Here is a 23662-nt window from a genome sequence, read left to right as displayed (position 1 = left end):
TTGTTGTGATTTGGCACTATATAAATAAAACTGAATTGAAGATGTGACCCTGTGAACAACTCCCCATCTAAACAAGAGGGCCTTATACTAAAACAGATACAGAGTAGGTGTCCTCCTATAGTATAAATCAGTAAGAGAAAGTATGACCTCTCTCGTGACCTTAAGATGTGTGTGCATGCCAGATCACGCTGGAAGGCACACAGAGTCTTTGCAGACTGCTAAGGATCAGATCTCTATCAGTATGCAATCGATTATAAAGCTCTAAGCATATATAAGTAATATAAATATAATATAAACAATATAAACCTCACACTGATTTTGCTCCTGTAGATGAAGACTGTTTGTTTGTTTGCTTGTAGTTTGGTTTCGCAGAGAAAACATGATTGCAGACTAAAGGCCAGCACTTTGTGTTCTTACTCACATTTGAAAGGTCATAAAATGGTTAAAGAAGTCTCAATTATTTGCACAGCCCATTGTTATAATAATCAATAATAAATGAGTTATTGCTAATTTTATAATGAACTGATCCTTTTAGACATATTCACCATGTAATGCACCAGTGTCATCAATAGATGGGAGCAGACTTTAAATGCTTCACAGTTTTCAGACTCTGGAGTTTCTGCTGAGCAGCAACGAGATGTAACTCACACTGACTCACACTTTCATTCTGCTGAAGTTTGTCAGACACAACGAGCTCTCAGCTCTCTGCTTTCATCTTAAAGTGAGACCTTACAAACGTCTCCTCAGACAAAGAACATTTAAAATACAGACAACTGTGACAAAAAATGTAAAGACAAAGAAAATATTGATTTATTATATCTTTTTTGTTTTACATTTTTTACATTTTAAATGTATTTGTTAGTTTGTTTTATCAGCAGAACCTTTTAAAAGAAACACAAAGAAAGACCAGAAGCTTGGTTGCAGTTGTTGGTCTGGTGGCTCACGTCTCAGATCTGTGGCGGCAGAAACTGTAAACAAACAAACACCAAAGAGAAAAATAAGCAGCTGTGCACACAACCAAAACTGTCCCTCAGAAACTACAAACATATTTAGAATTATCATTATCAGAGGGTTTGAACAAATAAACAATGGCCTTTATTTCAAAACACACTTCACTGGACAATGTCAAAGAATATAACTCAGATCTTCCTCCAGAAATTTCACAATAAACGTTTGGCAACCAAACTCTCATGTATATGCTTTTAATGTGAAAGACACCCAGCAGGAAGTCCCAAAAAGTTGATTCTGTTCATCTGGACGTTTTCAATGGGAGAAATGTTTCGTCACTCATCCAAGTGACTTCTTCAGTCTCAGCTGACTGCAGGTTGCCCAGTACATGCATGATGACTGAAAATAGCACCACTGAATGAACAATGGGCTGTGAGGTTCTGTGTTTTATATAATGTCCCCACTTTTATTTTTAGCTGCCCATCCAAACACAGCAGACTAAGCCCCCTGCTCATGTTGCTGATACTCTTCCTGATCAATTTAAAGGAACAGTTCAACCTTTTAGGAAACAGATTTATCTTCTTTTTACTAAATGAAAATCAGCTGTACCTCTGGGTCTGTTTTCTCAGATGTCTTATGTTCTCACTGCAGCTGGATCAGGGGTAGATGCAGGGTTAGGGGTGGATGGAGGTGGAGGCGTGGATGTAGGTGGAGGTGTGGTGGTGTGTTCCCCTAAAATAAAGCAAACACAGTCATTAAGTTGTCATCACATTGTGAATGTTGAAAGCTGCAGAAACACAGACAGGTGAGTGTGTCACCTGTGACAGTGATCCAGCTGGATGGAGACTCTCCATGACCGCTGATGTCACACTTGTAGAGGCCTTCATCAGACCTGGAAACATGCTGGATGGTCATGTGACCTGTAGGCTGCTTCCTGATGAGGGAGCCATCTTTATAGAAAGCAGCTGGGAGGTTGGAGGGAGTGGTCTTTGTTTTACAGAGCAGAGTGACGTCATCTCCCTCCATCACAGGGAGGACAGGACTCTGCAGGATCACTGATCCACCTCAACACAGAGACAAACTACAGCATTTCATCCATTTACACACAGCTTCATCAACACTAACTCCACACACTCAGCTTACCAGTGACTGTCAGGTTAACCATGTTACTGATGGGACCCTCTCTGGACTCACACCAGTAAACTCCACTGTCCCATCGGTCAATGTAACTGATGTTACAGGAAGAATTAGTTGAACCAGCTGGTTTTCCCCACCCATCTCCACACTGAGTCCTCTGTTGTTTGCTTGTGTTTCTCCTCAGAGTCCATCCAGCAGAGCTGTCGTCCTCCTCACAGCTCAGAGACACAAAGTCTCCTTCAAAGATCTGAGAGCTGCTGGGACTCACAGTCAGACGAGCTGTGAGGGTTAAAATGAAAATGATCCACACGGAAAAGTGAACAACTCATTTGTTTGATACTGTTTTGTGTTCTGTTTCTTAGTTGCATTTATTCTAAAATCACCTTGTAAAGAAGCGCCCAGGGAGCAGAGGAGAAAGCAGAAAAGCCACATTTCTGGAACAGGAGCTCTGACAGCTGATCTGCTGCTGCTGGCTCTGTAAAATCAATGTAGACAAAATCTGGATTTGTCTTTACTGTGACAGTCAAAGGTGTGTGGGAGGTGCCACTTCAATAGGAACACCTCTTTAACCCAGTGAACTCAAACACAGGCCTGAGGTCTGCTGCTAAGTCAATAACAGGATCCTGCTTTTTTTCAGTGCAGCAGGAGGTGAAAACAGGTTGACGGGATGTGATGTAATGTGAGTGGTGGTGATGTCAGCAACAGTAAGGTTTTTACATGCACAATTTAACAACCATAGTACAGAAACCCTGAGCACACATCAGAAACCGTCCTCATCAGTCTGAGTAAATGCTGTGAAAGCTCCATCAAAGAAGCACCAACAAGCTCAGCAGCAGCAGCTTCTACATAAAACCACAGATTATAAACATCCACCAACTTTCTGCTGAGGAGGAAGACGCTCCGACCTGAAACCACAGAGCTGCGTCTTCATGCTTCGTGTCTCCAGCTGAAAATTTAACTCATATTTTCTGTCCTTTGTTGGGGTTTGGTGACTCCCCCTGAAACCTTTATCACGCTTGCATCTTCTAAAACCAATAAATTAATTAATTAATTCAGAGCATGTGAGCTAAAGTTTGAGAAAAGCCAAGCCTCTCTATGAAATCTGACATCTGATGTTAAACAGGTTTTATGGGTAACGCTCATGTTTTCTGTGTTAACACAACATGAGAGGACTTTAATTTGATCTATGTGAGGTGAAATGTGGGTTAGGTTCCCTGCTGTCAGATGAAACCCAGCTCAGTGTGAACTGTGCTGTCATTGCTCTAAAAATCTTTGTGTCTCTGAAACGCTGAGCCTGCACACAGAAGTGCATCTAGACTTCACAGACAGCTGAGCATCATGCATTCACACAGCCAGGACTGAAACTGTTTGTTCCTTCCTTCTTATTGAAATATTCCACGTATAACCTTCATGTTCATCTCAGCTGTAAGTGGAAAAGCTTCATGACACTCACGATAAAATATTTTCTGTAAACACAATCATGTGATGTCAGTCTGAGCTGCCTGGACTCAGTTCTACTTTTATTTAAAAGAAGAGAAGTGTCTCCTCTCTCTTGATCTGCGGTCTACGCTGTGTGTTTAAGTCTTTGTGCAGAATCCGTGTTCCTGCTCTCATTTACTGTCTTAGCTGTTTGGTGGTTGTTGAAATTTTGTGAGATTTCACCAGAGATTCTGGCATTTCGGGCAAAATACATTTATATTAAAAAGTCGATTCAGGATTTTAATGAATCGATTTTACGTTATCCAAGCCAGAATCGATTTTAATGGATAAATCGATTATAAAAACCCACCCCTTTCTGGATGAGACGACAGTCGTATGTTCCAGTGTCATTAATCGTCACATCCTTCAGAATCAAAGACACGTCTCCATCCTTCATCTGTCTGTCCTGCAGATCCACCCTGTTCTTAAAAGATGGATGCTGCTCATCTATTTCAAATCGCTCATCATTGTACAAAAGCACATATTTATCTCCCAGGTCAGCTCTGCTCCACTCTACTACAATGATGATGTTGTTGTGTGGAGCTCGACATGTCAGAGTGACGTTCTGTCCAGACTCAGCTGTGATGTGTTTCTGGTCTGAAAGAGGAAACAACACAGAGCAGAGAGGTTAAAGGTCAAAGTACAACTGATGACTTCACAGTCAGGAGCTACAGACAGACCACATACATTTAAATTAACAAATGTAAGAATGCGATCTAATGAAGCTTTTTAAAGAAACCACCTTATCTTCTTAGAAATAATCAACATAAATATTTTTTTAGTGTGTAGTTTAGTTTGATCCTGCTGTAAAGGAAGTGTGTATTAGGAATGAATAAGCATGCATCAATCATGCTATGAACAAATATTAAACTATCTTTTTGCTTTACTCTTGCTGCCTCGTCCGTACAGATGAATGTGTTTAACTATGATTTAAACTATGGTGGCTGTAGCTCAGGTGGCAGAGCAGGTCAGCCACTAATCAGAAGGTTGGTGGTTCGATCCCAGGCTGCCTCCTGGCTGCATGCCAAATATCCTTGGGCAAGATACTAACCCCATGTTTGCCTACTGGTGGTGGTGGTCAGAGGGCCCGGTGGCGACTGTGTCCGGCAGCCTCGCCTCTGTCAGTGCGCCCCAGGGCAGCTGTGGCTACAACGTAGCTTGCATCGCCAGTGTGTGAATGACTGAATGTAGTGTAAAGCACTTTGGGGTCCTTAGGGACTAGTAAAGCGCTATACAAATGCAGGCCATTTAAATATAAAAGATTTAGTTGAGTTCTAATTCAGCTTGAGCTCTTCATCTGTGCTGAGAACAGGAAAATCACATCACGTACAGACTCACTGTCATCATGGACATGAAGTCTGAGTAATTTCATTTTACTTTGTCATTCAGAGAATCCTGTTTGATTAAAAACAAGCTCAGTCTCACCTGCAGAGACAAACAGGAAGCAGAGAGACAGTGAAGTCCAGCAGAGAGACACAGAAGTTACAGCAGACATTTCTGCTTCATGCACACTTAGATTTTTAGAAATGTCCAAAGGACGGTGATATTTTCCAAAAAGAGCAGAAGACTTCAGTTTCAAACCTCATGAGATTAAATTGGAACATGACGCTGTGGTAACAGGTTTGTTTGTTTTCAGAGGGAGGGAGGTGGAAGGGTTGAACTCGGATATCAAACATTTATCTATCTCATCCTCTTAATGTTTTTGGTGGTGGATGATAAAGCAAATGTGAACATTTACATTACTGAAACCTGAGCAAAATTGAGTATTTTGGTCTAAATAACCCAACATGGGATGTCCACATATGTGGACGCCAGGTCCTAGGAGGTTAAAAAAAACAGATCACTGACCAGCAGATCTTTGACAAAAAACCCTGTACCCAGACGACCTTTCAAAGTGCAGACTGGCGCCACACGATCAGACATTTGACCATGAGGACAGTTTGTGTTCGCAGTGAAAGATCCAATCACAACTGTCAGGAAACTTTCCACTGACGGCTGAAATGAACATGAAGTTGTTTCAGGAATATTGAATCACATTAACAGTTCAAACCTTCACTATAGATGATGTTCAGCTCTCTGTGAAGTTTGGGATGTTTAATGAGTGCACTCCTCAGTCTGAGCTGACTGTCATCTGGTAGCAGGAAAACTGTCCCAAATTAATAATTTCATTGAAAATGTGCCCAAATTAACTACAATTTTAAATCCATTGTTATAGAGTCAATTCAGAAACAATTAATTCAATTCAATTCAATTTAATTTATATAGCGCCAAATCTAGTGAGGAGGTGAAATTATTAACAAGATAATCGATCTCTGTTGGGGTAGCGTTCAGGCAGCTGCTCTGCTCTGTGTTGGTACAGGGCATTGAAGATGATAACAGTGGGTGGATTATATTCTTAAGCTTAGTTACAGCGCTTTCAGAAAGACATCTACTGTGATAAAGTCTACTCTCCACTGCTGTGTAATCAATTATTGTAAATGTAAATGTTATCAGGAAATGATCAGACAGGAGAGGGTTTTCAGGAAACACTGTTAAATGTTCAGTTTCTATGCCATATGTTAAAACAAGATCTAGAGTGTGATTAAAGTGGTGGGTGGGTTCTTTTACATTTTGAGAGAAACCAATTGAGTCTAATAACAGACTAAATGCCATGTTGAGGCTGTCACTTTTAGCATCTACATGGATGTTAAAATCACCCACAATAATTATTTTATCTGAGCTCAGAACTAAATCCGATATAAAGTCTGAGAAATCAGACAGAAACTCTGTGTAAGGCCCAGGTGGACGATAGATGATAACAAGTAAGACTGGTTTCTGAGTTTTACAGCTGGGGTGGACAAGTTTATGATGTTTTTAACCAACACCTTTTGTTGCTTGTAATGCATTAGTGGGTGTTTTCGTGTTTGGTTTCTTTGGACACTAAAGTGGCCCTCCAACGAGGTGACGGTGCCAGAAGTGGCCCGCGGCTCATTTGAGTTTGAGACCACTGATTTAAATTAATGCAGGTTTTTATAATAAATACAGGCCTCTTTGAAAGCAGTGACTCGCAGTCTTGGAGAAATCCAACATCTTAATAAATGTGTAAAAGGACAATAAGACATTTTTATCCTTTTTTCCTAATCAAACTAAAAAGCATTAACAAGAAATTTGTTGTTGACGTTTTTCATTGATCCTTATCAATAATTTAGGTTTTTCTGTATTTTGAGATCTAGTTTTAGTGAACTCTAAAAACTTCTTCCTGTTGGCAGCAGAGCCAACATTTGTGGCGTGGTATTTTTAAGACAGAACAGAACTAAGAACTAGAACCTCTAGGACACATCTATACAAAATAATCGTTTACAAAATCTGCTCTCCATCTTCTGCTGTTGCTGTAACTATTAAACACAGAGCTCAGAGTTTCTCCAGCGGCTCTGTGGAGACATTCAGTTTGTTTCAAACATGAGCTGAACAAACAGCAAAGTTCCTAAAGACAAACTGTTAAATGAGGGCAAAGGAGGAAACAAAGCAAACTTACAGTTTCTTCAAACACACAAAAATAAGCTCCACGGCACACCTGGACACTAAACACAGACTCACAGGTGAGCTTCTCTCTGGAAGGAGGCGGGACTCCACCTCTAGCTAAGGGCAGGTGGGGAGGGTGAAAAAGACCGATTTTCACAACAAGAGCACTTTTTTAAATGACTGTAACATCACACCACGTTTTTATTTTTGTCTCGGAGCAGATTCAAGATTTATTAAAATAATAAAATGACTTTTTGTTTATCACTTTTTTTAATTACTTTTTTTATCAACAAAATGATTAAAGTCTTTATCATTTGTACAGGACTGTAACAGAGTATAGATAAAGTTTTCACAGCCTGAGAGAAACATTTAGAGGATTTTAAAAGTTTCTGAATTAAATTCACTTCAGTTCATATATTTTTAGACTGTGAAATACTTTTTATTTCTCCTCCAATCAGGTAATCAGACATTTCTATCACAGCTTTTTCACACAGGTGTAGGACAGTTCTATAGGTCATGAAGAGGTGTCAAGATGAGCTGAATCCAGCTCTCAGGAGTCCTGCGTGAACTTGTTCAAGTATACAGGTCCAGACTTGCTGACTTTGGTACTTAGAAAAAGATGAACTGCTACTTTGAATGAGTCAGATCTCCACCTCTAATGGAAACAAGAGGAGAGAGTAGATCAGGGGTCCCCAATCCCAGTCCACGAGGGCCGGTGTCCCTGCAGGGTTTACCGTATTTTCACGACCATAAGGCGCACTTAAAAGTCTTAGATTTTCTTCAAAAAGTGCGGCGCGCCCTATAGCGCGGTGCGCCCTGTGTGTTGTAAGGAGGACGTAGAAGAGAACACCATGAGAACGCTAAAGGGTGAAGTGTGGGCGTTGATTGTATATACCGAGACAATGGCACATACCTGTATAAAAGAACAGGTATGTGCGTTATGCAGGACATCGTTGTTTTAACAACCCTGAAAATGGCAAAGAGACACGCTTATGAAGCACAGTTTAAACTGAAGGCCATCAGCTACGCGGAGGAACATGGAAATCGAGCAGCGGCGAGAGAATTTAAGATTAACGAATCGATGGTTCGCAAATGGAGGAAGCTAGAAAACAAGCTCCGACAGGTCAAGAAAACGCAGCTGAGTTTCCGCGGACATAAGGCGAGGTGGCCCGAGTTGGAGGAAAGACTCGAGCAGTGGATCATCGAGCAAAGAACGAGCGGGAGAAGCGTTTCGACGGTCACCATTCGGCTAAAAGCAGTTTCACTAGCTGAAGAGATGAACATTGAACATTTCCAAGGAGGTCCGTCTTGGTGCTTTCGTTTTATGAAACGGTGCCATTTTTCCATCCGGACCAGGACTACGGTAGCGCAGCAACTTCCAGCGCATTATAAGGAAAAGCTGGCCATCTTCCACTCCTACTGCAGCAAACACATCGGCGACAAAAACATCCAGCCCAGCCACATCACAAACATGGACGAGGTCCCGCTCACTTTTGACATCCCGGTGAGTCACACTGTGGAGAAGAAGGGGACCAGCACGGTAGCGATACACACAACGGGGGTATGAAAAGTCTTCTTTCACTGTTGTGCTTGGCTGCCATGCTAATGGACAGAAACTGCCGCCTATGGTGATTTTTAAGAGAAAGACTTTGCCTAAAGAGAAGTTTCCAGCAGGAATCATCATTAAGGCAAATGAAAAGGGCTGGATGGATGAGGAAATGATGAAAGAGTGGCTGAGGGAGGTGTATGTAAGGAGACCAGGTGGTTTTTCTCACTGTGATTAATCTTCATATGAAACTCAAGTGTGTGGATACACATCCAGTGTGTGTGTGTCTGTTTGCCTTTGAACATTAAATCTGTGGGCATGTAACCATGTTTCACACACAGCTACAGCAACACAAATCCTTATTAATGTTCACAGCAGTTTAACTGCAGCTGTTCAACATGTGGAAGGTCCTCAGTTCATCCCCAAGCCTCCGAGGTTGTTTTTAAAAATAGTTATGTTTGTTTTAGACTTTGAGTCCACGCTGGGTTTTCTGTACAAATAATAATTTCTATACACTAAACACGGACACACAGGTGAGCTGCTTCCAGGAAGGAGTCAGGACTCGAGCTGAAGCAGGGCAGTAGGGAGGGAGCTCAGATTAAGAGACTGAACACAGCTCATGCCTGACAAATCATAAAGGGTGTTTGGCTGGAGCTCAGAGGTCAAAGGTCAACTGCTGCACCTTCACAATGCATAAGTCTGATCATTAATTAAACAGGAGTAGTTTGTTTATAACAAGGGTGTTGACTAGTGCCGACCTGTCACAAAGGTCCCTCCGAGTAGGTAGTAATGGAAAAGGGGCTTTAACGTCTGACACTGAAATCCTCACAAAGAGCTTAATGCAGTCATCATAAGCAGTTCATAGCAGTCCCAGTTTTTTATTTGCAGCTTTTCAGGAATTGAAGTCACTGAAGTGTCAGAGCTTGTGTGAGAAGCAGCTTTATGTACACCTGTGGAACGCTTCTTTATTATTTCTTCATAAATCAAACATACAGATGATTTAATGATGATGCGTCTTTGTGCAGTTAAAGCTGTTTGTGTGATGCCCGGACCTCCCGTGAAAGCAGCTCTGAGTGAACCAGCCAATCAGATCCATCAGCAAAAGAGAAGGAAACAGTGATAATGATGAACATAAAGATCCTTTGATGACGTGTTTGTGTTTCCTGTTACAGTAACACTTGTTCATCTGTTGCTCTCCTATACTTTCTTTTAAATAAATGAGAAAAAGTCCATTTAGTTTTATTTCCTAAATCTTAGAGTTATTCACATTCCTGCAGTGACATCAAAAAGCTTCACTTTGGTACAACATCTACATGTTAATGTGAAACACGGAGAGACTGCAAGAACATCTGGAACATCTGCACCAAACTGTTATACCGAGAATATTTTCTACATATTTCAGACATGAAGCAAACCTTTATTTTTATTTCTTGCATGTTCATGGATGGATGGACGTGTTTAAACTCGTTCAATGTCCGACGTCTTCTATTCAAATATGAACTATGAACAACACTTAATCGTCTGTAAATGGTTTGATGCACACTGAGGCCACCTACAGGGCAGATCGGAAACAGCAAGGATCTAAACTCATGAGATGTTAGTGAGTGAGAGGATAGGAAAAACGGACTTAAGATGGCTCTAAGTGATAAAGGTTGATCTACAACTGAAGATAAATCCACCGATTATTTGTAAAGTTCATGAATCCTATGATGAAAGCTTTATTTCAGTAAATGTTTCTTCAAAGCTCATTTCAACATATTGAAGTCACGAATAAAAGTGCAGAGTGAGAGTGGATTACATGATGTTTAAGGTGTGTCTTGTGACATGTTAAGTTTTATCACAATGTCTAGATATGTGCCCCTTAACATATGCTACTTCCAGTGGGGAAGCTCCTGCAGAGCGCTTCGTTTCTGGTGTGATACTCGCACCTTGTTTATGGCAGGGTTTTCCAAAACAGGTCAACCAAATAGATGAATTAAGCAGTGATTTACATTTCTCAAGATGTCCTGGGCATTTACCAAATATATCTGCAGATGATGTTCATCGACTTGCCTGTGATTTAATTAATATATTGATTTGTGTCATTTATACATGAATATAAACTGAATGTCATCTTATAGCAATAAATTAGTTAAATAATGAGTTAATCCATGATGTTCTCCTTTATAGAGGACAGAAAAATTTTTTTTGGAGTGGCTCAAATAATTTGTGTAGCATCTTATTGAATGCATAACAGCTGATTGTTCTGTAAATAGTTTGAAATGGTTATTTAAAAAAGGGGTAAAAGGTAAATTTATGCAAATAACTTTATTGTTTGCAAAACTTGTGCATAGGATTTTAAAATTGACAATTTATATTTGCATTTAAAGTTATGAAATATGATTCATTAAACATGTTTGTGGTTATTACAGTAAAAAATATCACTTCTTCTACACTGATTTTATGTTTTGTTGTCTGATTTTAGATCGTGTTAATACAGTATGTCAAATGAAAACATAACTGTAAATTCAATTACTAGAGTAAAAAGTTTAGAAGCAAAGACTGTGACAGTTTTGACAAAAATCTGGTTCGGATTTGCTGTACAGGAGTAGCTGGTGTCTTATTTATTGATAACAAAATGTGGAAACATCATTGTACTGTATCCATGTTAGTGTTTAAAGTGCAACATCTCCCTCTAGTGGTCAAATATAAACCATGTGTGAGGATGGTGTGAATGTAAAATGTGAATCATAGTGATCCAGTCAGTCATCAGTGTGTCTCTGCACAGCTGTAATTAAAATGTGTTCAAAGGGCCTCAGTGTCTGAATGGTTCCAGTTCAGCTCCATAACAAATTCAAATTCAAATTTTATTTGTCACGTACACAGTCATACACAGTACGATATGCAGTGAAATGCTTAGACAACTGCTCGTGACCTAAAGAAAAAAGAAAAGGCTATGAATAAGATAGGAAATAAATATGAAAAATTAAAGTGTAAATTTAACTAGGAAGGAATAAAATAAAATATATAAATTAAAGTTGAAAATAAAATAACTGTACAACAAAATACACAATATAGAACTATATAAGAATGTATGAAGAGATATAAATATATATATACAATAACAGCAGCTGTACAAGTATTAACTGGAAATGAAGAAATGAAGAATTTAATGACCAGCAGCGTCTCTGGTTTGATTCCTGTGTTTCAGCTCATATCTGCCTCTCTCACTGAGGGGGGTGTAAACACACACACTGATAACCTCGGTGTTTGAACCAATAGAAAGCTGGTGCTCAGAGGAAGAGGGCGGGCTTTACTTGGTGTCAGTGACAGAAATGAAAAAAAGCTCAAATGAGTGAGAAGGACGATGAAGGAAACATCTGTGCTGTGTCTGCTCTGTAAGTAGAATCTCTGTGTTTGTTTGAATTCTTGTACTTTGACTGTCTGCTCTCCTGATAACTGATGATGGAGGAGAAGACATGAAAAACAAATCAGGCTGAATTCAAGTTCAAACACCACGAGGACCAACTGCAGGTCTGAACTGACTCTTTATCTTTGCTCAGGAGTCGAGGAAACACAGCAGGCAGTGAAAAGATCAAATCATTCACTCATTATATCAACACAGCTGCACAGAGGACACATGACTTCACTGGGTTATTTAAATGCTGTGGATATTTTATATATAGTGTAGTCTGTACTCATGATCACTGTGATCACATTAAAAGCTGCTTCTAAGATAAAAATTATGATGAGTTGAAACTGTCTGGATACATTGACGTCAGTAACAAACATCAAAGAAAACTCTTCTATACATCTCAAAATCATAATAAAAAAGCAACGATTTATTTATTTATCATATGTAACTGTACAGGTGTTACAGAGGTGCAGTGTTAGTGTCTGTAAGTTTCCTCCACAGTACAAGGACGTGTTGTTAACTGGTGATTCTAAACTGGCTGTAGGTGTGACTGTTAGTCTGTGATGGACTGATGGCCTGTAGTTACTGTGTGACAGGGATGCAAACTCATTTTACATCGAGAGTCACGTCACAAGTTACGAGAGATATCTTACTATAAGATCTTTAGTGCAGCTTCAACAGAAAATCTCAGTTTTTCTACCTGACAAATGTGAGAAAATATAGAAGAAATGCAGGTAACTCAGTGCCCAGACTGATCTGTATTGATATTAGATATTGATATTATATTATTTTTGTTGATTGATGAAAATGTTTTATTTTTCTTGAGTAGGCAGTGAACACCAGGAATGTTTTTTTCCTTTAATTGATTATCTGTTAATTAAATACTTTGGAGTAGTATTGTTCTGGCCTTATTGTGCGTCCCTTTGCCCAACTTGACAGACAGCTAGCGGTTTCAATGAACATTGGAGGTGGAAGTAAGTTTAAGGCTTTTTACTTCGTCAGTAGTTCAATGATTGACATCCTTTTCTAAATGTTACAAGATGTTTTTTCCTTTAACTCACACTTCTAGGATATGAACTATACTGTTATATATATATATATATATATATAACAGCAACTCAGTATTGATCACAATACAACTTAGTGAGTTTAGCTTCCTCAAAGATAAACATAACAGACGAAATAACTGGTTTCTAAACAAATCTCTGTAATAGAAATGCACCAAATAAACTTGTAAACATGTTGCACATTAATACTCACAAGCAATAACTCTCCAAGGCAGAAATGTATTAAAGAGCATCTAAGGCAACAAACAGCATATCCTGCAGGCTAACAAGCGACCAGCTTCCTGTTTCCTCTACCCACAGGAACACAGAAAAACCCCACCAAAATATAAGCTTGTCAGTATTCCCGCTATGACCAGCAGAGGGTGCTGAAGAGAAAGAACCTATGCATGTTGAAGGAAATTGCCTTCCCGGGTTTCCTCCGTGGCGTGAGCGATAAGCAGAGTTCTGTCCTTTCCTTATAAGATTCCTAATTATTTAAAGTAACACTCAGGTATGCCATTCAGCTGGGTTAGTTACGACGTCGGGAGCAGCTTGGGAGAACAAGGAAACACAGACTGCTTCAGGTTGTCTTCCCAAATCGACTCAAAGGTTTATTTGATACACAGCAGTTTATATAGATGAAAAAAGGTTCGTGTGTCAGCTTTCCCAGTTCAAACCGGTACAGACCAAATAAGGAAACGTCTTCCTGCCTTCTGAGCAAAGTATCCCTTGTGTAGTTTATCAGTTCAGCTACAATTTATGATCATCCCAGCAAAATACACTCCTAGACATAGAATACAGAGTTCTTTCATCAGTGAATTCTGAAACAAACCACCTAGCCTTTAACGAGCCTTTTCCAGGAGATAAAGAAAAAGGGAGGATGGGAGCAAAGAAGTGGTCTCATCTCTGTGGTGTTTTCGACCTTGAGGTACCAGCTTGTGAGTCTCACATTAATTCTTGGGTCACAGAGAAAGAGAAAAACAACTAGTAGATCGGCCTTATTGAGTAACAGTTTTCCTGTATAAAACAATATCCTGTAAATGCTAACCGTGGTATCAAAATATCATAACAGTTCTCCCCTTTTATCATGTAATGATAACATAGTATAAAGACAGAATGTAATAACATAATATAAAGATAAATCATAAATGTGAAACAAATCATAAATGTAACTGGTCCTTCGAGCAAGCTTAATATCAAAATCTTAAAAAGAAGAAAAGAAAAAGAAGAAAACGTCATTCTCTTCTTGAACAATCGAGTAATTCACAATCTAATGCTCAATACATACATCAGGATCATCATCGATGACATCTGACACATAATCTGGGTCAATTTGTGCCAATTGCAAATACATTGAAGTAGCTGTACTAGTAGCTATACGGGTTATCATTGAACGTACACAGGGTACCACACAACAGACAATAATCATCAAAAACATGCTGCAACGGTTACAAAGGCTACAATTAGTTCCTACCATCTTCCAAACGTGTCCTGTAGCCACTTATGTAGCCACTGACCGTGGCCTGTATTGGCAATTAGTTCTATCTGCAATGCTTCAAGTTTATTCATAGCTTGTGTGAATGGACCGTTAGGAGCGGTATTATTGGGAATGAAAGTACAGCATACATCAACGGTTACTAGACCACAGGTACCGGTCCAATTAACAGGTAAAGCTAATCTAAGGGTATTATTGCACAACCAATAAGCACGTGGGATTGGTCTAGTTAGGCGCGTGACCATGTGTGATTTAACTAACTCCCCCCAGTCAGTATCATTTAATACACCGTCTGGGGGAACAATGATCGATTCTCTGCTCGAACTTGAACTGTGTGTGTGTTCCTCCAGATATGATACAACTTCAGCCATAGAGACAGCTAGCCATGTCTCATTACAGCGTGCACCTGGGGAGTCAGAGAAGGATGTATAGTTATCCTTTGTATAATCTATGTGTGTGTCTGGGCCAGTTAACTTTAGTCTGCGCAGACATATCATACTAGTATTAAAATGGAGAGGGATCTGTCCTAAGGGCAGTGAGGGCTTTAACCTATTCTTAGGGCGTTTCATTGGGGCGCAGGTCCCTGCGGTGTCATTAGATAACTTCAATAATTCGCCTAATGGAGTCTCAGGGTTAGTTGGTGTGTGTGTGTGTGTCTAAGTAAGCAGTCGAGAGGGCTCAGAGTCAACTGTAAAGTGTCTTTAAAGAGAGCATTATTTCCGCTGATTTTCTCTAGTCCCTCAGTGAGGGGGAAACCGGATATGGGGTATCCTACTATTACCTGTTCTGGATTAGCCTTTGAACAGACATAACAGTTACTGTTTCCTAAATCACGAGCGGCTGTTCTGGCATTTTCATACCAGGCGTTAGCTCCTGTTCTAGAGGGCGCATAAGATGGTTTATTAGTGGCGTCTATGTTGCTATTTACTGATTTTAGGGAGCGTGAGGAGTGCATTAAGTAGGTGTCTTGCAAAATGGAGCATGAGGTATAGTCAGCAAAATATGACCTGCAGAAATGTGAACATGGTTGCAGTTTACAATACAAAATAGCAAAGAGAAATCCTAAGGTTAATGCGATAGATATGATAAATAACCTAAATATATAAGAAAGTATATAAGAAAAACAGTTCTTCAGTCGTCTTCTGGCCTGGTCCCAGGTTCGAGAGACATTGAATAAGCGTCGTATGATGACAATGGGCATTTCATTTTCTCCATTATCAGGATGAAATGAGTCTGGCTTTATCAGGTTAGACATCATGTGGTACTTTTGGCTTTCTGTTCCTGCTGGATGTTTGAGTACCTTGTTGTTGTTCTTTCAGACGTTGTGTGTTAATCAGTGATTGCGTGTGTGTATGTAACTTTTGGATCCTGGCGCTGGCTCGCCGGAGATGTCATCTACCCGTGTGTGTTTATTTGCTCTGGATCCGGGCGCTGGCTCGCCGGAGATGTCGTCTGCTTGATCCGACGCCTGAGATGGTCCGATTGGGCTGGTCTTAACCCTGCTGGCATGAATCCACTGAGGTTGTCCGTCTGTGAGGATGCTGGTTCTTCGTCACTGCCAGTAAAGCCTGGGGGCTGGAACACGCGGCCTCCCAGAGTGTCCTTGGTTTTAGTGGCTTCTCCAACATGCATCTCCTTGTCTCCACTGGTGGAACTGTGGAGGGGAAAAGCTGAGAGAGACAAACTTTCTGATAGTTATTATTCAGTTTTTCTACCAGGTTGTGAACATCAGTGGACAATGCAATATACATCACCTTCTACTAGCGGTGCCCCTCTGGAAGCTGACCATGGTCTTGGAAATAATCTTATTTCAAATGGAGATAATTTGGTTACTGCAGATTGAGTCATTCTAATCTCACACAGGACTTGAGTAAGTAATTTGACCCAGGTCATTAAAGTTTTAGCACACTTTTGAATACTTCTTATGTGAATGAAGGTCCTCTATCACTGTTAATCTGGTGAGGTATTCCGAATCTGGGTATTATTTCATTGCTCAACTTTTGACAGACTACTTCTGCAGTTTCTTTTGAGGTTGGATAAGCTTCTACTCATTTACTAAATTGATCCACTATTACCAGTAAGTACTTGATGCTTCCTTGTGCTGGCATATGTGTGAAATCAATTTGTAATGTATGAAATGGAAAATCTGGTTGTGGTAAATGCTGATGTTTTGCTTTTGAGCTACCTACATTAGTTCGCGCACATGTTAGACAGGTTGCTAATATGCTTTTTACTGCATGTCATGTTTTCTCAATTACAAATCTTGATTTTATTGCCCCTATTACCCCTCTTTGTCCGACATGACTCACACCGTGAAAATGTCGGGCAAGGACTGGCATCAGGGAATATGGGAGGGCAATCAAACCCTTAAGATTTTGTATAAGCCATCTCTGTCATCTAAGGTACAGTCATTATTCTATGCAGAGGCTTGCTCTTGTATGAATTTTAAATCAACATTTGTTTCTAAATAGTCTGGGAGTGTAACAAGTGGCAGCTGTAGGGGCACAGATAATACTTCCTGCGGAGGTGGGAGCTGTGATGCAGCTGCAGCCTTGGCTGTCACGTCTGCTAAGGCATTACCTGTTGCTTCGTCTGTGTCAGCTGTACTGTGTCCTTTCGTTTTTTACAACTGCAACGGCCGATGGCAGCTGTATAGCCTGAAAAAGTCTTTGAACAAAATCAGAATTTAGCAATTTATTTTCCATCAGCAGATCTAAATCCTCTCTGTCTCCACAATGTGCCAAAGTCATGCACAACGCCAAATGCATAGCGGCTGTCTGTGTAAATCGTCACATGCTTATCCAAATGGAGCTCACAGGCGCGTATTAAAGCCATGAGCTCTGCTTTTTGTGCTGAGTGAAATGGTAATGAGTGAGCCTCTAGTATGATGTCAGGCACTGTTACCACTGAATAGCCACAAAGAAATGAGTTGTCACTCGGCCTTGAACAGGACCCGTCCACATAAACCGTGGCTGAGTCTGGGATAGGTGTTTGCTCTAAATCTGGACGTGGTGCTGTGGATTCCTGTATACGTGTCATGCAGTCATGATCATCAAGCCTGTCTGAGCCATCCTGTCGGTCAGAAGAACACAGAATAGTATCAATAAATGTCATGGCGAATCAGGTGTGCTGCTCGCTTTTATAGTGAGATTTGCATATGTTGTTTAGTTATGTTTGCTACAATGGTCGTGACCTGGTGATTGGTGTGTAGAATAGTGTCATGTGAGAGTGTGAGCTTCTCGCAGTCCCTTATCATGATAGAGCAAGCTGCTACTGCCCTCAGGCAGGCCGGCATTCCTGAACAACCACGGACAGCACCTTTGAGTGGCGGAGATCAGCACTCCCTGTAATGCATTGAAAGAGGCAGTCATTTCTGTGGACCACAGTATTCGAGGAGGCTTGTCTTTTTTTTTTTACAACAGTCACGCAGAATGTGGTCATGAAAAGAACAGTCTGGTATCCACTGTCTGCAATAGTTCACCATGCCTAGGAAGGACAACATTTCCTTCTGTGTAGTGGGACGAGGGACGGAGGTCACAGCTTTGACCCTGTCTGCAGTCATGGAACGTTTTCCGTGAGACAGTGTGAATCCCAAATATTGAACAGAAGTCTGACAGTACTGCATTTTCTTTGCAGATGCTTTGTGGCCAGTCTTTTGGAGGTGCTGGAGAAGCATGTGTGTAGCAGTTTGACATAGTTTTTCACTTTCAGCACAGAGGAGGAGGTCATCCACATGTGGATCAGGGTGCAGCCCTGGAGGAGTGAAGCACCATTGAGAAAGCAGCAGAGCTGTCTATCATGCCTTGGGGCAAACGAGTCCAAGTGTACTGCTTATTTCTATGTGTGAATGCAAATAACGGCTGTGTGTCACAGGTACTGAGAAAAAGGAGCGGAGCATAAATCCACCACGGTAAAATGTGTATGCAATGCATGTCAATATGCTGTGAACATCTGAAACGAGAGGTGGCAGAGGAATGTTGACTGCATTAATTTGCCTCAAGTCTTGTATGAAACGCCATACGCCAGGTTTGTTAGGCTTTGGCACAGGATTGACAGGAGTGTGGGCTTTATTACTCCTGTAGTCAATAAATCTCCTATCATGACATCTAGGGCTGCGGCTTTTTCGGCAGAAATGGGATGTTGCTTGACATATACTGCTTGTTGTGTTTTAATAGGTGTGCGTGATAAAGTGTACAGTCAATAAATCCTATCTCATTCTCACTTTTTGACCACAATGTCATATTCTGGTATTCAGCTGGCAACATAAGTGCAGAAATAGTACAGTGGATAGGGTAGGTTAGATCTATGTGACGACATGGTGTAGTTATGTCATAAACTATGTCTGAGTTATGTGACAAAATCACTGTTTGACCTTCACTTGTGTGAGCAGTTATCATGTTGTTGAACAGTGTGAGAGAAACAAAAGTGTGGCTCCCAGTCATGGGATTACCTGTTAGTGGCGTCTGTACACGTTTTTTTTGGCACAGTGTGTGACATAGAGTACCGGACAAAAAGGATGTTGAGTTCATTCTCTGCTGAGGGTCCAGCTGACACAGAGGATGTTCCTTCTCCATCATGTCGGTACATAGGGCAGAGAAAACATAAGCTGTTATCAGTGTCAGCAAACATTTCACCCTTTATGTTAAATTAAATACACAAATTCATTTTTGCCTTGGGTGTCTGCGGCTGCTGGAAAACTGAGCTAAATTTGCACCTCTAGCTTGTCCAACAGTGCATAAAGCGTTTTATGAATACTAGGATAGATTCATCAGGCTTCTGTTTACACATAGTTACTGCATTTAAGTCAATTTTGTCTCTGGACATTGTTAGCAGGAATTTCTTTAGATTCTTAAAGAAATCGGCGACTTTGTCATTATTTACCCTCCTTTTGTCCATAGTGGTAACATTTGATGTATCACGTCGCGGCATTCTATCATATATTTTCTACAGGACTTTTTAAGCAGACTACTTTTCTTATCACAAATGATATTCAACATTTCTACTGACCTGTTTTCTGGCGATAATCGTTCGGGATAAGGCTCCGAAAAGAAATTAGAATGCATTGAACTTCTTAAGTTGTAAACAAAGTCAGTCACATAAGCACTCCCGCATGTTCTGGATACGTGATCATGGACGTCTTCACCGATTCGCGGACGTAGGTTACACGTAACCGGAAATGGGAGTTGTACTGAGCCGTTATTTGAGACTTTATTTTGTATTTTATTAATTTTTGGTTTTACAGGTACTTTAGATTTTTTATCGGACTTGTCTGTGGTTTTTGAATTATTCTGACCCATGTTCAGTGATTTCCAGAGGGGTTTACACGCTAGGAGGATTTAGGTTAGTATTTTCGCTGCGGCACAGCTGAGGTCACTTTAAATTTATTGCTAGCAATTTTTGTTTGTGTGAGCAACTCTCACTTAGCGAGCAACTCCTCGCAAAACAACAGGCAACTCCCTGTGTCTTTCTGCTTTTAATTTACTGCTTTTAACCCTTGAGACCTGTGTTTTGTTTTTGTTTTGTTTTTTTTTTTAAAGAAAAATTAAACAATTAATTATTATTATTATTATTTTTTTTTACGTATAAATGTGTTGTCTTTCCACTTGATTATAACTGATTTATTTATAACATTTTATATAAAAGAAAATTGTTTGATAGTGTTAATTTGGAAAGCCACAACTCTAGCGGGTCCACCAACACCACACAAGGGTTAATTTACTTTATTCGGGGACTGAGGAAGTCAGTCAGTGTATCTCTCTGGATCACTAAGTGAAACTTCGTCAGCATATCCCGTTTTTTTATGGATCGATCACTGAGAGAGGTATAATAGGTCTTTATATAAATATGAAAGACGCATATTTACCTTCTGTCAGTAATCCCACTTCTGACACCAAGATTGAAGGAAATTGCCTTCCCGGGTTTCCTCCGTGGCGTGAGCGATAAGCAGAGTTCTGTCCTTTCCTTATAAGATTCCTAATTATTTAAAGTAACACTCAGGTATGCCATTCAGCTGGGTTAGTTACGACGTCGGGAGCAGCTTGGGAGAACAAGGAAACACAGACTGCTTCAGGTTGTCTTCCCAAATCGACTCAAAGGTTTATTTGATACACAGCAGTTTATATAGATGAAAAAAGGTTCGTGTGTCAGCTTTCCCAGTTCAAACCGGTACAGACCAAATAAGGAAACGTCTTCCTGCCTTCTGAGCAAAGTATCCCTTGTGTAGTTTATCAGTTCAGCTACAATTTATGATCATCCCAGCAAAATACACTCCTAGACATAGAATACAGAGTTCTTTCATTAGTGAATTCTGAAACGAACCACCTAGCCTTTAACGAGCCTTTTCCAGGAGATAAAGAAAAAGGGAGGATGGGAGCAAAGAAGTGGTCTCATCTCTGTGGTGTTTTCGACCTTGAGGTACCAGCTTGTGAGTCTCACATTAATTCTTGGGTCACAGAGAAAGAGAAAAACAACTAGTAGATCGGCCTTACTGAGTAACAGTTTTCCTGTATAAAACAATATCCTGTAAATGCTTACCGTGGTATCAAAATATCATAACACATGTCATAACAAGTATGAATGTCTTTGGTGACGTGTTTATCAGCAGGAAAAGTTGGAAAACAGTTCAAAGTCGAAAGATTTATGTCCTGCTTCACATTTTGCAAAGCTGTCAAGCAGGCCAGATTGGTCACAGTTTGAGGACCTGTGCCAGAAGCACCTGCTGACAGCTGGGATAAGCTCAAACTCTCTCTCTGCCTCAAGTCAGATAGAATGGATAAAGAGATCTTCAACCAAATATTTTTAAACATTTTGCTGGCTTTAAATTGAAAATGAGCAGATATTTCAGAGAGTTACGAGTGTTTGTGTGTTTGTCAGCTGTTTGTGTGGAGTTGTTCTTTATGTTCACCTCAAATCAACCTGAGTGTCATTTCTCTTTAGTTCTGATCTCACTGCTGAGCTGCACAACAAACCAAGGTCAGTAACCTTCTTCTGTCACAGTTTAAACCTGATAAATGCTCACTGATATGACCTGATTGTGTTCATGTTTCACAATGTAAAGTCTAACAGATCATCCGTTTTTCATTTTAACCCTCACAGCTCATCTGACTGTGAGTCCCAGCAGCTCTCAGTTCTTTAAAGGAGCCTTTGTGTCTCTGAGCTGTGAGGAGGACGACAGCTCTGCTGGATGGACTCTGAGGAGAAACACAAGCAGACGACAGAGGACTCAGTGTGGAAGAGATTGGGGAAAACCAACTGGTTCAACTAATACTTCCTGTAACATCAGTTACATGAATACCTGGGACAGTGGAGTTTACTGGTGTGAGTCCAGAGAGGGTCCCATCAGTAACATGGTTAACCTGACAGTCACTGGTAAGCTGAGTGTGTGGAGTTAGTGTTGATGAAGCTGTGTGTAAATGGATGAAATGCTGTAGTTTGTCTCTGTGTTGAGGTGGATCAGTGATCCTGCAGAGTCCTGTCCTCCCTGTGATGGAGGGAGACGACGTCACTCTGCTCTGTAAAACAAAGACCACTCCCTCCAACCTCACAGCTGCTTTCTATAAAGATGGCTCCCTCATCAGGAAGCAGCCTACAGGTCACATGACCATCCAGCATGTTTCCAGGTCTGATGAAGGCCTCTACAAGTGTGACATCAGCGGTCATGGAGAGTCTCCATCCAGCTGGATCACTGTCACAGGTGACACACTCACCTGTCTGTGTTTCTGCAGCTTTCAACATTCACAATGTGACGACAACTTAATGACTGTGTTTGCTTTATTTTAGGGGAACACACCACCACACCTCCACCTACATCCACACCTCCACCTACATCCACACCTCCTCCTGGTTCCTCTCTCAAACATATGTTGTCATCTGTTGGATCAGTCTGTGTTGTGGTTCTGCTGGTGTTACTGGTTCTACTGGGGAGACAATGTGTTCACAGGAAACCTGAAGGTGAGACTCAGTGATAGGTTTGTAGCTTGTACCTATCCGCTGGAACATTGAAGACAATATAATTACACTGCAAAGCAAGACACAAGCAGGCTGGTTTACTCATGCATGAGGGAAATCTGGCTGGGGCCGAGTGTCGTCCCACCACCTAGCCTCCGTCAGACTCTCAGCCAGGCTCCCCATAGCACTCCTTTTATTGTGGTTACATGAATATGCATAGGGTCATTAACATATGACATCTTACATAGGTATACATGTGAACAAAGAATAGTGTGTGTGTGTGTGTGTGTGTGTGTGTGTGTGTGTGTGTGTGTGTGTGTGTGTGTGGGGTCCAGATGTGACCCTGTGAAGACTCCCCAAAGCTGGTGCCAGGAGTCTAGCGGTCCATCTGAACAAAGGGCTCTTATACTTAAACAGATATACGTGTGCTTGCTATACCATAAATCAACAAGAAAAGAGAAACTCTCCTAGGGAGTATGTGATTTATACCAAGGACACTCTAGATGAACGGATGCACTCCCTAACACACAGAGCTGTTACTTTAGGATGAAACATCCTTTCAATCCACCAATGATTATATACACTTCTAAGCATATATGAGTAAATATTTCTAAGCATAAATGACAATCAACAATACAAATCTAACACTCAGACTTCCTGATCTTTCATGTCTGAGTTTGTTTAGTAGAATAAAGTTCACATTCATTATAATGACAGTAACAACTATCTTAAATGTAATCACTGTTTAGATATTTAATTTATATCATTGTTCATGTTGGATAATTTCAGCAGGTCAAGAAGAAACTGGAGAAGATGACATCATCACTCATGTCATGTACAGTTTCATCAAATCATCAACAACAGCCAGTCAGACGAAGCAGAGGTGATGTTGTGTTTTCTTCATGTTGTTATACTGCGATAACATTTGTGCGTGTAGATCAGGGGTTCCATTATGTTTATATATATTTCTTCATTATTTATTGATACTGAAAGTTAAAGAAACAAGAACACATTCATCTTTTGGGGATGTTTTGAGTTCAACAGATTTTCTGGGATCATGTTAGCAACTTTTCCTTTTTGTCTCCTCAGCAGGAAGTGAAGCCAAACAGCAAAAGGATCTCAATCCCCTGCTTAAGATCCCCTAGAGCAGGGGTCAGCAACCTTTAACA

At 40.5% G+C, this 23662-nt stretch overlaps 2 protein-coding genes and 3 long non-coding RNA genes across 5 annotated transcripts; 2 read left to right on the top strand and 3 right to left on the bottom strand.

Annotated features, from left to right (window-relative positions):
• Nucleotides 1-857: 857 nt before the first annotated feature.
• LOC113010998 (uncharacterized) lies at nt 858-1791 on the bottom strand. Its single transcript, XR_003270410.1, has 3 exons — nt 1767-1791; nt 1558-1680; nt 858-968 (listed from the first exon to the last, which is right to left on the bottom strand). It is a non-coding gene; the product is annotated as an uncharacterized LOC113010998 (long non-coding RNA).
• On the bottom strand, nt 1786-2296 carry LOC113010986 (Fc receptor-like B; the record flags this gene model as incomplete). The annotated part of the gene is made up of 2 exons (XM_026150336.1): nt 1786-2012; nt 2092-2296. Coding segments are annotated over 2 exons (432 nt in total), but the record flags the coding sequence as incomplete, so codon positions are not given.
• Nucleotides 2297-19018: 16722 nt separating this feature from the next.
• LOC113011095 (uncharacterized) lies at nt 19019-20037 on the bottom strand. Its single transcript, XR_003270456.1, has 2 exons — nt 19554-20037; nt 19019-19111 (listed from the first exon to the last, which is right to left on the bottom strand). It is a non-coding gene; the product is annotated as an uncharacterized LOC113011095 (long non-coding RNA).
• Nucleotides 20038-21585: 1548 nt separating this feature from the next.
• Nucleotides 21586-22220, top strand: LOC113015059 (Fc receptor-like B; the record flags this gene model as incomplete). The annotated part of the gene is made up of 3 exons (XM_026156975.1): nt 21586-21597; nt 21710-21914; nt 21994-22220. Coding segments are annotated over exons 1-3 (444 nt in total), but the record flags the coding sequence as incomplete, so codon positions are not given.
• Nucleotides 22221-22395: 175 nt separating this feature from the next.
• On the top strand, nt 22396-23662 carry LOC113011226 (uncharacterized). The gene is made up of 3 exons (XR_003270492.1): nt 22396-22496; nt 23283-23376; nt 23586-23662. It is a non-coding gene; the product is annotated as an uncharacterized LOC113011226 (long non-coding RNA).

This window comes from Astatotilapia calliptera, chromosome 3 (assembly GCF_900246225.1).
Source record: "Astatotilapia calliptera chromosome 3, fAstCal1.2, whole genome shotgun sequence".
Lineage (NCBI taxonomy): Eukaryota > Metazoa > Chordata > Actinopteri > Cichliformes > Cichlidae > Astatotilapia > Astatotilapia calliptera.
Note: the sequence above shows the minus strand (reverse complement) of the source record. Positions and strands in the feature narration are given on the sequence as shown.